At 42.6% G+C, this 14,477-nt stretch overlaps 1 protein-coding gene across 1 annotated transcript in view; it reads left to right on the forward strand.

Annotated features, from left to right (window-relative positions):
• The first annotated feature begins 4,830 nt into the window (after window positions 1–4,830).
• The window catches only part of MPPED2 (metallophosphoesterase domain containing 2), a 181,653-nt gene continuing 172,006 nt past the window's right edge, over window positions 4,831–14,477 (forward strand). The window contains exons 1-2 of the mRNA XM_033205641.1: window positions 4,831–5,567; window positions 11,086–11,334. Of these exons, the coding sequence (XP_033061532.1) occupies window positions 11,207–11,334 (128 nt within the window). The 5' untranslated portion in view covers window positions 4,831–5,567; window positions 11,086–11,206. The remainder of the gene's footprint in view (window positions 5,568–11,085; window positions 11,335–14,477) is intronic.

A 14,477-nucleotide genomic window follows, 5' to 3' on the forward strand; every position in this document is an offset into this window, starting at 1 on the left:
TAGCATGGCCTTGTAGTTCTGGCCTCTACCCACACATCCAGATGAATCCCAGACACTTCTTGCACCATGCAAATCTTCACTCTCAGTACCTGGCCACACTGAATTCTCTTTTTCCTGTGACCTATTTATACTCCTTTCCTCCACTAGGGAGGTCTTTGCTCAACCCCAGAGGAGAAAAGGGTTCCCTGTTTTGTTTTCTTTGCACGAGGGGCCTCTCCTTTACACAGCCATAATTTGCATTCATTTATGTGATGCTTTAAGTCACTGTCTCCCCATCCCCCTGAGATTATATACTTCATAATGTGGAAAGAACTCTGCTTTTTCTACATCATTAGACTATCAGTATGGTTTAAGAACTATGCCCCACACAGAGCAGAGCTTAAAAATATTTGTTGAATACTGTAATCAAGCCATTACATTAATAATACAGTGAGAAAAAGGTTTTACATTCTGCTGATCTCTCAAACTCAGTTGTAAAAAAATTGTATCCACTCATTCATTTAGTTTTGCTGAGAAAGAACGTTAACATTATATATTGCTTTCTTGAAATACAGATATCTTATGCTAGATTGCCAAATTGAATTATTAAACTTGGAAATGCTCACAAACCTTTTCTTTACCAGGTTTTCATGGGATTTCTATACTGCTCATCTTTCAAGAGAGATTATTTTGAGTTTACTTCAATGAGAAAGCTCTTTTCCACCATGACAAGCCTATCCCAAGTACAACAAAATTCTACCACTTTCCCAAAATTGGGACCATGACATGGGGGAAGACTCAGCAAGTATTAATTGATTTAAAATGAGAAAAGAACTTTTATCTGAGGAATGTGAGTCCTTTTAAATTATCAGGCCTACAAAGTCATTAAAATGAGACAACAAGTCCATCCTAACCCCCACCTTTTGAGATATGTATTCATCTCTTGAAACAGCTTGTTATTGTCCCTACTAGCTATAAATTAACTAATAATACTGCAACAGAAACTATAACTCACACCCTATAACTTAACAATGTCTAGCCAACCACCAATCAACGCTTTTCTATAAACCAATGAGAATTCTTTACAGAGAACTTTGTGTCAGCCCTACTCCCTGTCCCCCATATTTGGCTTTAAAAATTTGCTACAACAAAGGCCAAAGGAAGCTCATATCCACTGTTACCTGGGTGTGAATCTTCCAGGCAGTTGTCCTCACACTTTGGCTCAAGTAAACTCTTTAAATTATATTTTGTGCCATAGCCTATTCCTTTTAGGTCAACACAGAGATCATGGATGTCTGTTAGAATAGTTACTAATGCTAAGAACACACGAATCCAGGCTCAGTATCAGGTTCAGACTTTTAAAATTAATTATTGCATAAATAACTTCCATCTGATTTCTTGATACATGCTAGATATTGGCTAGTAAGTATGTTAATTATTCGTGAGTGTTTTGCTAAATTTTAAGATTCTTCCCCAATGCTTGCTACTTAAGCTGCAGGCAAAGCTGAATTAAATTTAGCCTTTCTAAGATGATAAGGAGCATAACATTTATTTTATGAAATGAAATTTTATCAGTTCTAGTGTTTTCTGATTCTATTTTTTTTAACCCATAAATATGTTTACAGGTTAACCAAAGAAAATTTTAAATACAAAGTACCACACTTAAAAAAATATATATATCATGGACTTCAAAAAGGATCAATTGAGGAATTAGATTAATCATATAAGTTTCTTTTGAGAATGGCTTGATACATTTCTGTACATTTTAAGGAACAAGTTTTACTCAGAATTCTTTTTATTGTGGCATCCTGCTGCATTTAAAAAGAGGGTTGCCTTTAAATGGCCATGATACATAACAATCTTGTCTATGAGAAAATTAATTTTTAAAACAGTCTTAGGATTATTTCATATTTCTAAAGACATTAGCAAGACCTTTAAAATGTGCTATTTTAACTCCTTGGGAAGTCCTTAGCTCTAATCCTACAACATTGCCTCATGACATCACTTCCTCTCCTGCAGATCTGGTGTGAATTTGTCTTCATTGTGTATTTGCCTCATTCACTGATGTGTTCTCTTCTTTACTTTCTCATTTATTGACAAATACAGTCATTTAACAACTATTCCCAACATAAAGAACCCAAAGAAATATAGGACATTGTTATTCAACTTGGAGGGGTCATAATAAAAACATTTGAATGAAACAAGTCAAAAAAACATAAGAACTGCAAGAATTCAGAAAAAAAATAGTTTGTTGGTTCAGTTTTATTTTCTAACTACATCATAGTGGTAATTTTATTAAGAGGCTCTGATTTCTGATAATACCCATCTTAGCCTTTGCTGTAAACTGATAGAAATGCTTACAACTTAAAGAAAAAAAGAAATAAAATAGTTGCTGTTTGTTCCTACAGTTAGACTGGTATATATCATTTCAATGAAATTATCCAACAAAATGCAGTAATTTCAATGGATTATTTTTTAGAAGAAGAACCACAGTATTGAACCAAGTTTTAAGCCATACACATCTCTGAAGTACAGGAAAACCTGTTCTCATAGGGAAGATGAAAGCCAACTCCAAATAAAGTATTGAGCTTTCAAGGGAAGCATCATTTTCTTTCCAAGCTTCCACCCAAAGTTCTCCCACGCTCCTCTTTCTCATTTTCTTTCCTAAATGCATTCTGAAAAGATAATTTAAAAGGTATTGCAGTGGGCTATCAGGAAGCATATTCACCAGTTCCTTCAGTGAAATCACTGGGGAAAGGGTCCAGCTTTGAGTTCTATTAAAAGAAAAAAATTGTAATATTTCCTTGAAGCCAATCATAAACTTAGTATTTGATTTTTGTCCTTCTTTTCTTTTCCATTATACACAATAAAAGCTGAATTTAACAACAACAGCAAAATGGAACTTACAGACTCACTTATCTTAGAAAAAAAAAGCTGCAGCTTATAGGATTTAAAATCTGATATAATGAGGTAACATTTCAAAGCTTATATGGGAGGTGGGATAGACATGGTTCACATCCAATAATTTTAAATTAAGCTTTTAGTGTAGGTAGCTGTATTTGTGGACAATATGATTTAACAAAATGCGGTATGTTCAAATCCACGTAAAGATAATTATTTGAAAAGTGAGTGTCTTTTTGTTCCTGGTTTATTATTTAAACTCAATTTCATATCTCCCGCTTGTTAGTAGCCTAATGAAAATAAAATTTCATAATCCAAATATACCTTGGTCATTATTGGATAATTGATCTATCAGCAAGTTGACTTCTTCCAGCACTACAAACTACAATTTTAAGTCTTTTTACCTCAGTTTTCCCCACTCGGTAAAATGGTATACAAATTTTCATCAACTTTGTAAAGGATGACCCACTTGATTTTTTATGGCATTAAGTATCCTGTAAAACGTACCACTAAAGTAGAAAGCATTATTATTTACTGTCTGGTTGCACATATTTAGATTCAGAATCATGTTCAAACTAGTTTGTCTGCTTTGTTTGACTGCAATTTTTTTTTTTAAAGAAGGAAACCACAGAAATTATTTGGCTGGTGATGCTTTTTTTTTTCTTTTTTGAACTGATTAAATCAGCCCAAATCAGTCTAAAAATTCAAACTGTTAAGATATGAGGAATGTACTACTCAGTCACAGAGTAAGGGAAACAAAACCAAGCATTTCTTTAAAAACGTGATTCTAGTCAGTGCTCGCTGATGGACTAGAAAACAAAAGAAAACAAAATTTAAAGGTGCCCCTACGCCCCCATCTTTGGCATCCTTTAATGTCAATGTCACTTGTTCTGATTTGTGCTGGGCAAGGAAAGACACTGTCCTTTCCACCCCAGCACATTTGACAAGTACTGACACTCTGGGCATGCTGTAAAATAAAATAAATACATTAGTAAGACCATTTCCCTTTTCATTTCAGCCTAGGCATAAGAGATGGGTTACTTAAAATTCAAGTGCCAGGAAAGCCCATTGTAAAGGAAATATTTTCAAGTGAATTCCGTTTGATCTTTTTTTTATAGGGGCTCCTACAAGCCTCTCTCCCTTCCTCCCCAGACCCTGGAAACCAATTAGTCTCAGCACAGAGGCCACAGACCAGGTTGCAATGGCTCCTTTTTATTTTTAGGGGATATAATTTCAGCCAGGATGTCTAGTCGATTGTCACATAGTATACTTTGTACACTTCTCTCTCTCACACATATACATTGGATTTCCCTTCGGAGAATGCACAGCTCTTTCAGTCTGACTCCTAGAAAGGAATTAGATCTGGTTGCTGTCCCAATCTTTCAGCAATGACAATGGCATAACATCACAGGGCCACCTCATCTTTCACAGACAATCCTGCCAACCAAGTTTTCTAAAAGCCTTCTCTCCCTTGTTTTCTGTCTTCCAGCATTTCAGCGGCATTTCCTTTCCTTGTGGTGTTCGTATACAATTCTGAAAACCTTTTCTTCCATTTTCCAAAGTAGCAGACAAAACTGGACTAACTTTGATTTTTAAAATGCTTTTGACGTGCTTATCTTTTGGGGAAAATTTGATCCAAAAGACGAAAATGGAAACAATTAGAGTCTTTGCCTCTCCTCACCTTCCTGTCCTGAACCAGCCTTAATTCATGGAGGTGAAAAAAATGATCAGCTGGGTTGGCCTTTTCTTTCTCAGCAACATTGCAGAGAGAAAGAGGTGAGTGTGTGAGTGTGTGTGTGTCTGGCGTGTTGAAAGGCTTGGGGGAAAAGGAGCACAGCTCTCCCCCAGGAAAGCCTCAGATCAGCAGATGGGAGGGAACCTAAGGTCGCCTTCCTAGGTCTGAGCGAAGTGTCCCAGCCGCTCCCCTTACCCCCACGGTGAGCCCTGCGTCCTGGAACGGTGCCAGGACTCCTGACAGAGCCTGGCAGGTCGGTGGGTGGGGGGAGCTGGGTGTTCTCTTTGCAGAAGAACACCATTTGGGAGAAAGATCCCTTATTTTCCTGGGGCACCGTAGCCTGCCTTCCTTCCCCTATCATTTTTTACGCAGATCACACTCATGATGATGAACTTGCAGCTCAGCTTCCTGCCGCCTGCTTGACCCGGGAGCACCAGCAGGCTGCCGGGCCTCGCCCTCGGTTCCCTCCTCCTCTCGAAACCCTGGGGCTTCGGGGCACCGGTGGGGGTCCGAGTGGGCAGGGACTGCAGGAGAGGCGTGCAGGGGCGCGGGGTCCCGCCGGGGAGCGCGCACGGAGCGGCGCCTCGGCCGCCCTGCTTCCTGGAGCTGTGCTCCTTTGACCCCAGTGGCAGTCCCTGTCACTGCACCGCTCGCGCTCCCTCTGGCTCGCCGCGCCCTCGCTCCCTCTCCTCGCCCCCTCGCTCGCTCTCTCCCCAGATCGAGGCTGCTCGGGTCCTTTCTCCCCCCGCCTCCCTCTAGCGCCGCGCCCCCTGGCCCCCAGCCCCAGCCTGCGGCGGGACCTCCGGGGTCGAAGGTTCTGGCCCGCCCGCGCCCCTCGCCGCCCCCGCGCGCCCCCAGCGCTCCTCCAGCCAGCTCGGGCCGCTCAGCTATGGATTGCCTGCTCGCCGGGCGCTGAAGGCATCCCCGGGACCCGGAGCGCAGCCCGGGAAAGGTAATCCGCCCGGGGAAGGGAGGCGGAGGGCGGGGGAGGGGGAGGAGGCGGCCGGGAGCCCGGTGCCGAGCGCGAGAGGAAGGGAAAAAAATGCACACACAAAGCGGAGCCCGGGTGAGAGGTGCCTTGTCAGAGGCGCGTGCGAGGGGATCGGAGGCTGCGGACCCGGGCTGCCCCGGTGCCCCTGACATCCGCACGAGCGGGCGCCTCCCGGGCAATTCGGCGCCCGGGGAGGGCTGATTTTCAACCCCTGAGCGAAAGCAAATTCTTTTTTAGGAGCTGTCTTCCCTCCCACTCCCCATCCTGCGCCTCTTCTCTTCTCCCCCACCCCCTCCAGCCATCAGCCCCCCGACCTCTGGGGGTCCCCACCTCTTCGCCCCCTCCTCCGCCGGGATTTCTTAGAAGGAAAGGAGGGGGTATCGGCGAGAAGCTGCGGCGAAAGCCGGGCGACGGAGATGGGGGTGGGGACGAGGGCTCAGCGAGCTGTTTACTAGAAAGTCCCGGGGTGATGTGTTCGAGCCGCCCCGGCCTAGGCCCGGGTGCATTGTGTTGGCCCGATCCCTGGTCTCCCGCGGAGGCCCGAGGCCAGGTGCAGTGACTAGGGGAAGGCGCCGCGCAGCTTTGTGCTCGGGCTGCACCCCGCGGCCGCCCCCGGGGCCGCCCGCGCGCGCCGCTCTCGCTCGGGGCTCTTTCTCACCCAGTCCCCGCGCCCCAACCTCACTCTCCGCTGCTGCCTGGGTCTCCGCGCTCGCAGCCTGCGGAGCGACTCGGCGACCCGAGCTGGGGTCGGGGCTAGGCGACGGGGGACGAGTAGCCAGGAAAAGTAACCGTTGCCGCCGGATTTCTTCTCTACAGAGGCAGGACTTTCCTTGCTATTTACGTGTAACAAGATTATCTTTGTAAAGCCTTTGAATTGCGGGGTTTTGCGGCCTAGGAGGTGAAGGGGGCATTTTTCTAGAGGCTCAGGAGCGGGTTGGAATCCGTCAGTAAGAAAATAAATTAAGGATGCCCCAGTGGAGTTGATTTATAATAGTACATCACCACCCCCCTCTCACACACACACCCCAAATTAAGTGCAAATGCGAGTCGTGAAAAATGTATAATTGATTTGAGATGCTGCAAACAAACACAAACAGGTCGGGGGGGTGGAAACAAGCAAAAGTTTAAGTGAAAAAAGATTTCAAAAGAGGGGGAGATCCCGTGGCCTCCACACCCCCTTTCAACGCTCGCTGGCTCCCTCCCTTCCTTTCTCAGCCGTTCCGGGGAAGGAACCTGGCAGCGCCCAGGCGCAGAGCAGGGAGGAGGCGGCGGCCCCGGGCTCCGGCTCCGCGCTGTGGGTTCGGGGATGCCTACGCGCCCGGGAGGCTGACGTCGGGGACGTGGGGCCGTGATGCCCGACCGAGAATGGCGTGGTGTCAGAGCCATTGGCCGCCGGTGGTCATCAATCAACCCAGAGCTAGGGAAGAGGGAGAGAAAAAAGATAGGCGTCCAGCGGAGCCCGGGGCCGCGAGCGCTAGCGCCAGCAGTGCCAGCAGGAGCGGCGGCCGTATAGGCAACGGAGGTGGCAACGGGGGACTGAGCGAGTAAGGCGCTGGTGCTCCAGGAAGGAAGGGGAAGTTGTACCCGGGAAGAGCCAGCCGTGAGCCTAGAAGGGCAGGGCGAGTGTGTGTGTGTGTGTGTGTGTGTGTGTTAGTTGATAAAGCCCCCCCCCACCCCGCTCCGCGCAACTGCCCACCACCCTAGATTTAAAACAAACAAACCAATCCAAAGTAGAGAATTCCGCGCCCCCCACCGCCCCACCTTATATAGACTCCACGAGTTGCCAGAGGCTCCGGAGAAAAGTCTTGCCCTCCCTCTCCGAAAGAATGTGTCACTCGGGTGTCCGCAGTGCTGGAGACAAGTTCAGGTGTAAGTGCGGTGGGAGGGAGGGCACTCGGTGGACAGAAGCACGTGGAACTTTATGTCAGCATCCCCCAAAAAAACCCTGGCGGAGAAGCCCGCCGGGAAGGCGTGTGGGCATCGCTCCCAGATACAGGGATGAGTAACTGGAAGTGGGCATAAAAGAGTAGGGGCGTGAGTTAAGAACGCACTGGGTCGGCGCGGCAGAGGGAGGAGAGAGTGAAATTTGGCGAATTTGGAGCAGGCAAGTTCCAAAGTCCCGCTAGGCTCGGTCGGGAGATCTTGGGGCAAGTGATTAAAATGAGCATTCTTGTTGAAACGAGAAAACCGCGGGCTCTTTTCTCATAGGCTGTGCTGGGCAGTGCAGGGGTAGAGAGGTCATGAGTTGTTGCTTTGAAAGTTTTGGTAAATTGGACTTCTGGTGTCTAGGAGGTGGAGACAGTTATTTAATTACTCAGCTTTTAATCCTTTTATTGCCAGGCGACTTTAAAAGGTTTTCCAACTAGATTCCTGGAAAAGAATATTGCTAGTTGTACAGCTTAAAGGACAGAAGCGATTGCTGTCTAGGAAATGCAGAATATACGCACATGATTTTCTTTTTAAAGAGAAAAATCAAACTAGCACCAGCATGAATGTTTGGCAGTGTCAGTCCCTTTTAGATTTTTCTTTTGGCTTCTTGATATTTCGTCCTGGGTTCCTTTGTTTTGTGGAGCAAGTGTGTTGAAGTACAAAATGAAAATTTATGAAAAGATTAGTGCTGTCTTTAAATATTGTGTGTGAAAAGTTAAAGTAAGTGTGAAGAGGGTGAGATGCACCAAAATCTGATCATTTGGAAGGTTTTACTGCCTAAATGCACATCTTCTTGATAGTTGTAAGCAGTGTATCATTCTGTCTTGTTTCAAACTCTCTCCACATTTCTCAGGTTATAGGAGGTGGTTTTGTGCATTGTCTCGTGTCTCTGAGAGTTACCAAAAAAAAAAAAAAAAGTCTTTTCCAGGTGTTTGTGTTTAAAATTCTTAGGTTATGTTCATTTTGAGATATGGGTGGGGGTGAACATAGCATTTTTAAAAATAAGCCTTTTCTTGACTTGTCTGTAAAGGTGCTGTGAAAGTTTTGAAGCTCTCTGCCTCAGTCTGACATTTTCTTCAAAGGACTCCAGATTAAAGAAGATAGACGCTGCAGGTGCACTGTTTCGATAAAACATTTGAAAGGGAACATGGCAAAGATGAATTCAAATGAGGTGCCAGCCACCCATTTAGCCTTTCAGAGTTACAGGGGCCTGTGCTTGCTGATGAAAAGATGTTCTATTTGTCTTCCTGGGGCAAAGGTGCAAAGAGGCATAGATGTTCACTGATAGAGAAGGATGACTTTAGGATCAAGCAGACCATGTAGAAGTGCAAATTGATCAGCTGCTAAGTTCTGTCTCTTCTTAGCTTCAAATAGTAGAACTTGGGTGGGTATCATGCTAACTGCTACAATTCATTGCTTAGATGTTTAAATATTAGTTATGTATATTTTATTTCTAGGCCACATTTGCTTGGTTTAGTGTGTTTACTCCAGAAACATTTAAAATCTTTCTAGTATTGGGTGCAGAGATTGTTACTCAGAGGTCACAGTGGTCTAGACATGAATTTGATTTCCTTTGCTTCTTAATATTCAGTATTTCACACAATAGACATTGATGGAAGAAGGAACATAAGAATTGTCAAGTAATTTTTACACCACTCTCTAATTTATGCAAACACTAAGTTCTCACAGTCTGAAAATGTGTATTTTTCCCCCTCTGTGCTTTGATGGCTAACATTCTTTTTAATGACAGTCATTTCTATAACAGGAAGATGTTTTCATTTGTATTTACTTTTCAGCGCCACGCAATTATGCAGTTTTGCGCTTCAGTAGTGTCTCGGTACTTTGTGTCTCAAAAGAGAATTACAGTACTTAGAACAGGACTGCAATTTGAAGCAGGTGTTGTGTTTTACTGTTATGCAAAATAACAGTAAAATATAATTGTGGGGGAAATTAAGGAAACAGCTGCAAACTTGGTATGAAAACTGCTACATTATGATTTGTAAGCAGTTCTTATAGATATCTTACATCAGAGGAGCAGGGAAAGATTTTAATTTAGTTAATCCTACTGGCCTGGTTGTCTGTCATCTGGCGCTTAAAAGACTCATACCTCCCATGAAGTCAGGAAAAAGAAAGAGAACCCAAAGTGACACTTTGTTTAAAATGCCAGAGCATGGGGATTCATCTCTTGGCAGTGCACTTGACATTAGGAAGGCAGGCAGGGTGGGTGTTATTTAGCTTGCTTTGCTAATATGAAGAAGGCAATGATTTGAGTAGAACACTCTGGAATTTCTTAGCCCAGCTAGCATATGGAGGACTACACAAGCCCCGGGTTGTAAAATAATAAAATAAATGGCCTATGGCAGGCCATCTGCCTTTTGCTCGATATTTAAGGTGTTTCATGCCAATTTTAAATCTAATCTTATTATTCTAAATATTTTTATTTGAAATAGCAGATAAGATTCTCAGTGCTCAATGGTGCACACGGCAAACCTATTCTGATGTAGAGCACTTAAAGTAAGAGCATGGGTTACCTAAGGGTTACCCAAGGAGCGTACTACGGATTCTTCTCTACCGCACTAATCAATTGCAACAACTTGGACATGAGAATTTGCTTCCCTCTCCCTTTGCACACCCACCATAAAAATAGACATCTTCATTTCTCAACCCAGTGCAGCAAATAATATATTGACATTTATGAAAAAATCAGAACTAATGGAAATTTTTAAAAAACGAAACCAACTACTGAGAATTATGTGGCACCAAGAATGAGGTGACAGATGTAATGGCCGCCCTTCTTTACCGCTCCATCGGGGCTTGAAGAAGGGAGGTAATGAATGCATTCAAAGTGGTGGTCCAGACCTGGAGGTGTTTGGCTTTCCCCTGAGTGACTGGAGTGTTGAAAGAAATGACATTACATTTAACAAGAAGGATTTGCCTTACCATAAGGTTCTGGGCCAGAGAGAAATGCCAAGCATTGCCTACCTATGTATTTTGGGAGCTGCTTGTGAAAGAAAAAATGTGTGTATTGTGTGGGTATTATGAGCATGTTATAGTTATACACATGTATTTGTTATAAGCACAACATTTTAAATTCTTATCTGTCATTGAGTTATACAGCTGTTTTAAACATGGAGCTTTCAAATGATTATATGACACCAACTTTATAAAGACCAAACGTTCCAATTAGCAGGGAAGGTTTGGAAGATTCTTCACTTCGAGCACAAACCATGTATAGCCAGATGCCATGGCAACTGTGGATATGCCCCTTCCGTAATTCACGTTAAGTGCCATAATTATAATTAAAGAGGAAATCTTAGTTTGAACTCTATTGAGATGATTTGCTAGCACCCAGCAATGATGTATAGAGTGTACTATCTGCTTTGAAGTGCATGAAGGGAAGAGAGATGGGAACAGTTGTATCCACGAGCCAACAACACATATTCAGATTTTCCCTGAACTAGTTTCACATCTAGATGTTAAATTTATGTCTCTTAGAACACCCTTTTTCTCTTTGTTCTCATTTTATATACATATTTCTTTTTTCTTTCAGAAATGCACAGCGGTATTGATGAGTAGATCCTTGGATTCAGAGGTTGGCTGAAACGCACCATGCCTACTTCCATCTTTTGCTCTGTAAAGTTGTGAATTGCTCATGCCTATAGGGAGGAAGGATGGCACATGGGATTCCTTCTCAAGGCAAAGTTACCATAACGGTGGATGAGTACAGCTCAAACCCCACCCAGGCATTCACGCACTACAACATCAACCAGAGCAGATTCCAGCCTCCACATGTACATATGTAAGTATCACTCATGAACTTAACAAAATTAGCAATCAGGAAAATAAAGAAAAAAAAAGAAAAGCATTCACTCTTAACTTCTGCTAGGGAGACTAAAAGGTAAATGATTTACACATCGGATGGGTATCTGTGGTTTCAAATACAGCTCAGGAGGAATCCCATACATCTGTGTAACATTTCGAATTTTCGGAGCACTTTCAACCACAATTTGACATTAAATTTTCAGAGCCTCTGAGGGCTGGTGGTTGGTTGCCCATATTTATAGGTAAGAACAGAAAATAACAGAGAGGTTAAAGTGTTTGCAATGCCACACAGAGAATTTGCCTGAGACTCCTGACCCCTAGTTAAATTTGCTTTACATTGTATTGCTTGCCTCAATTCTGAAATACTTCTTTAAAATTTCTGTAGTTTTTTTTTTTTTTTTCCCCACACCTCACCCCACTACCCCTTTACATTCAGCTGGGAAATAGGCCTAATTGGGACTAATTGTCCAGCTACTGCTAGATCCATTGTCTTGCCTGTTGCTAGTGAAACGTGTGCTGCATGCTGTAGGACTCAAACAATATGGGGAACAAAGGAATAAGGGACAGTGGAATAGTTGGTTCCAGGAATTGTACTTTTCTCTCACTCCCTAATACTATTTAAGTCATGTTGAGGTTTAAACTGTTTAAGGAACAAAGTGTGGCAGAAACCCAGAGGCAAGGATTTCGCAGCACCTGGTTGCACATCAACTTTTTTCTGGTCCTCTGCTACAGGATGTGCTGGGCTTTCAGCAGAAGGGAGCAAAAGGTCACCATCTCTCTTGTTTATTCAAGGCCTGGTGCTCATTCTCTATGAGACCCTTCCAATGTCTAACATGAGTCTTTCATAGTAGGACTAAACCTCTTTGAAAACTATTGTATAGTCAAGATAGAAAGGAGGTTAGGACTCTGTTGACTGTTTTTACCACTCCTGTAAGAATTGAACTTGGGACATGTCCAAGTCACAAGCTCCTTTTTTAGTAATTGTTTTATGTGAGCATTTAAAAAAGTAGTAGGACACCCCAAACACACACCTGCCCCTCTGGAATCTAGAAACGCTAACCAAACAAAAGGGTCTTTCCCCTGACTGCCTGGATATTACTGTAAATGCTAGGATGTTGCTTTGCAAGTATATTCTGGAGAGCGACTCAGTTACCTATGATGAGATTTCTGCAAAGCAGCCATTCTAAAGCAACATGCTTGAGTGACGAAAAAAAAAGAAAAAAAAAGGAAAAGACAATCATTGTAAGTGGTTACTGCTGAACTATTTGTAAGAACTTTAAACTTTCTTTAAATGAGTATATATTAATGATTATGAAGGATCGCTAACATGATTTTAAGGAAAAATGTTTAAGGTGAATAAAGTTTTTCCTTGTTAAAATGGCTTTTCTGAATAATAAATATATGTTCAATTCAAATATTCTTTTTATTCTGCTGTTTCTAGTTATTTCTTTTTCTTCAAATATGCTACAATATTTGTGTAAGCCATACTTTAGAATAGCTTCAGCTCTGTTTTGCTGGTGTTATATTTTTATATTACAGAACTACAAGGAACTTTGTAGATGCTGTTTCCATTCAGGCAAAAGAAAGTGTGTTTTGCCCAGATTCCTTGGAAAATGACTGCTGGGGAACGCCAGCTTAGTTCTCAAGTCTGCAGACATCTGCTCACTTGTTCTTGGCCTTAAGATTCCACTTGCAACCTGTGAATGCACATAGATATTTTAAAAATCACGTAACTTTAAAGTTGATCTGCTTATATCTAGCCATAACAAATTTGAAGGATCAAATTATACCTCTTTTGAAAAAAATCGCTTGAAAATGGGGCAACTTAGACAGCTGTGTAGTGCTTTCACCAGACTCCCGATCTTGGAATAGAGGATTCTTCCACAGGCTAGTTCCAGTGTGCCTTTTCACTTTTATCGCCAATGAGGGTTTCCCATTTGAACCCCCTGCTTCAACCACACAGTTTGGCTCCCTGTCATCTGGACACACCTTAGTCCCTTCCATCTTAATGCCACTGCCATCACTTTTTATCACAGCTGTAACACAGTTACACTGTGCTCATCAAATGCCTCAAAGCCAGGTTAGGTTCCTCCACTTAAGCCATTCCAATCCAAAATGATCATGCCTGCCCAAGTTACTTGGCAACACTTTATACCACCTCCATTATTTTTCTTAATCTATCTGTCTATCTGTCTACCTACCTGCCTATCTGCCTATCTGTATCTATCTGCCTGTCTGTGTCTTATTCTCTTAATTTATTATTTCTTAAAGAAAGGCTTGTTCTTCTGAGCAGGTGACAGATGCTCAAAAACACTGGTCGATTGATCCATTGATTTGATTATGCATTGGATAGAGTGATTGGATTGATGCTTGGAGATTTTCATTGGAATTTTTCTGTCAGTTCTCGACATTTTGAATGTTTTTATGATGGTGCGTATTGTCTGGAGGCTGACTTACCTTTTCCTTGGCTTCACTCTTTCTTGCTTGAGAACATGCCATTGTTTTGTAGGCGTGATGGCCTCGCACAGTGACTGGCCTGTTGTAGGTGGTCAGGGATCTTGGTTGTATGCAATCATGTCATATTTCTGTTATATTAAGAAAAACAATTGGCCTTAATCTAATTAGAAACTTTAGTTGGCTAGAAAATATCTATAAAATATTTAGTCTAAAATGTCTTCAGGTTTTCTGAAAATTTCAACATGTCATGGCAGAACTTTGCTCCTCTCCCCAAGGTAAAGATATTTTGTCTTTTCCACTTGCATAGTTGCTCATTTATTTTGCGTGGATTGTTAAATTATTTGCTTCCCTTTTTCACGTGCACTTGAGATTTCTGAAGACCCCTGACAGATCACCTGGATTATAGTTAAAAATCCTATCCCTTTAATGATGTCTTATTTTCTTTCCTACAGCCTTGTGGTGGTAGTGAGGTTTTTTCACCTTAAATGGGAAGAACTCACTTCCCATTTAATTCAATTAGTCTCAGCTCAGCTTTATGACTAATGAATTTTCTTTTCCAAGTCTCAGTTTACTCATATGTAAACATTTGCACTAAATGATGGTTAAGGATCTTTTTAGCTCTGACTTGCTAAGATTAAGATTGCAGTTAAGACAATGTTTATT

The sequence above is a fragment of the Trachypithecus francoisi genome, unplaced genomic scaffold (genome assembly GCF_009764315.1).
Source record: "Trachypithecus francoisi isolate TF-2019V2 unplaced genomic scaffold, Tfra_2.0 Lachesis_group8, whole genome shotgun sequence".
NCBI lineage: Eukaryota > Metazoa > Chordata > Mammalia > Primates > Cercopithecidae > Trachypithecus > Trachypithecus francoisi.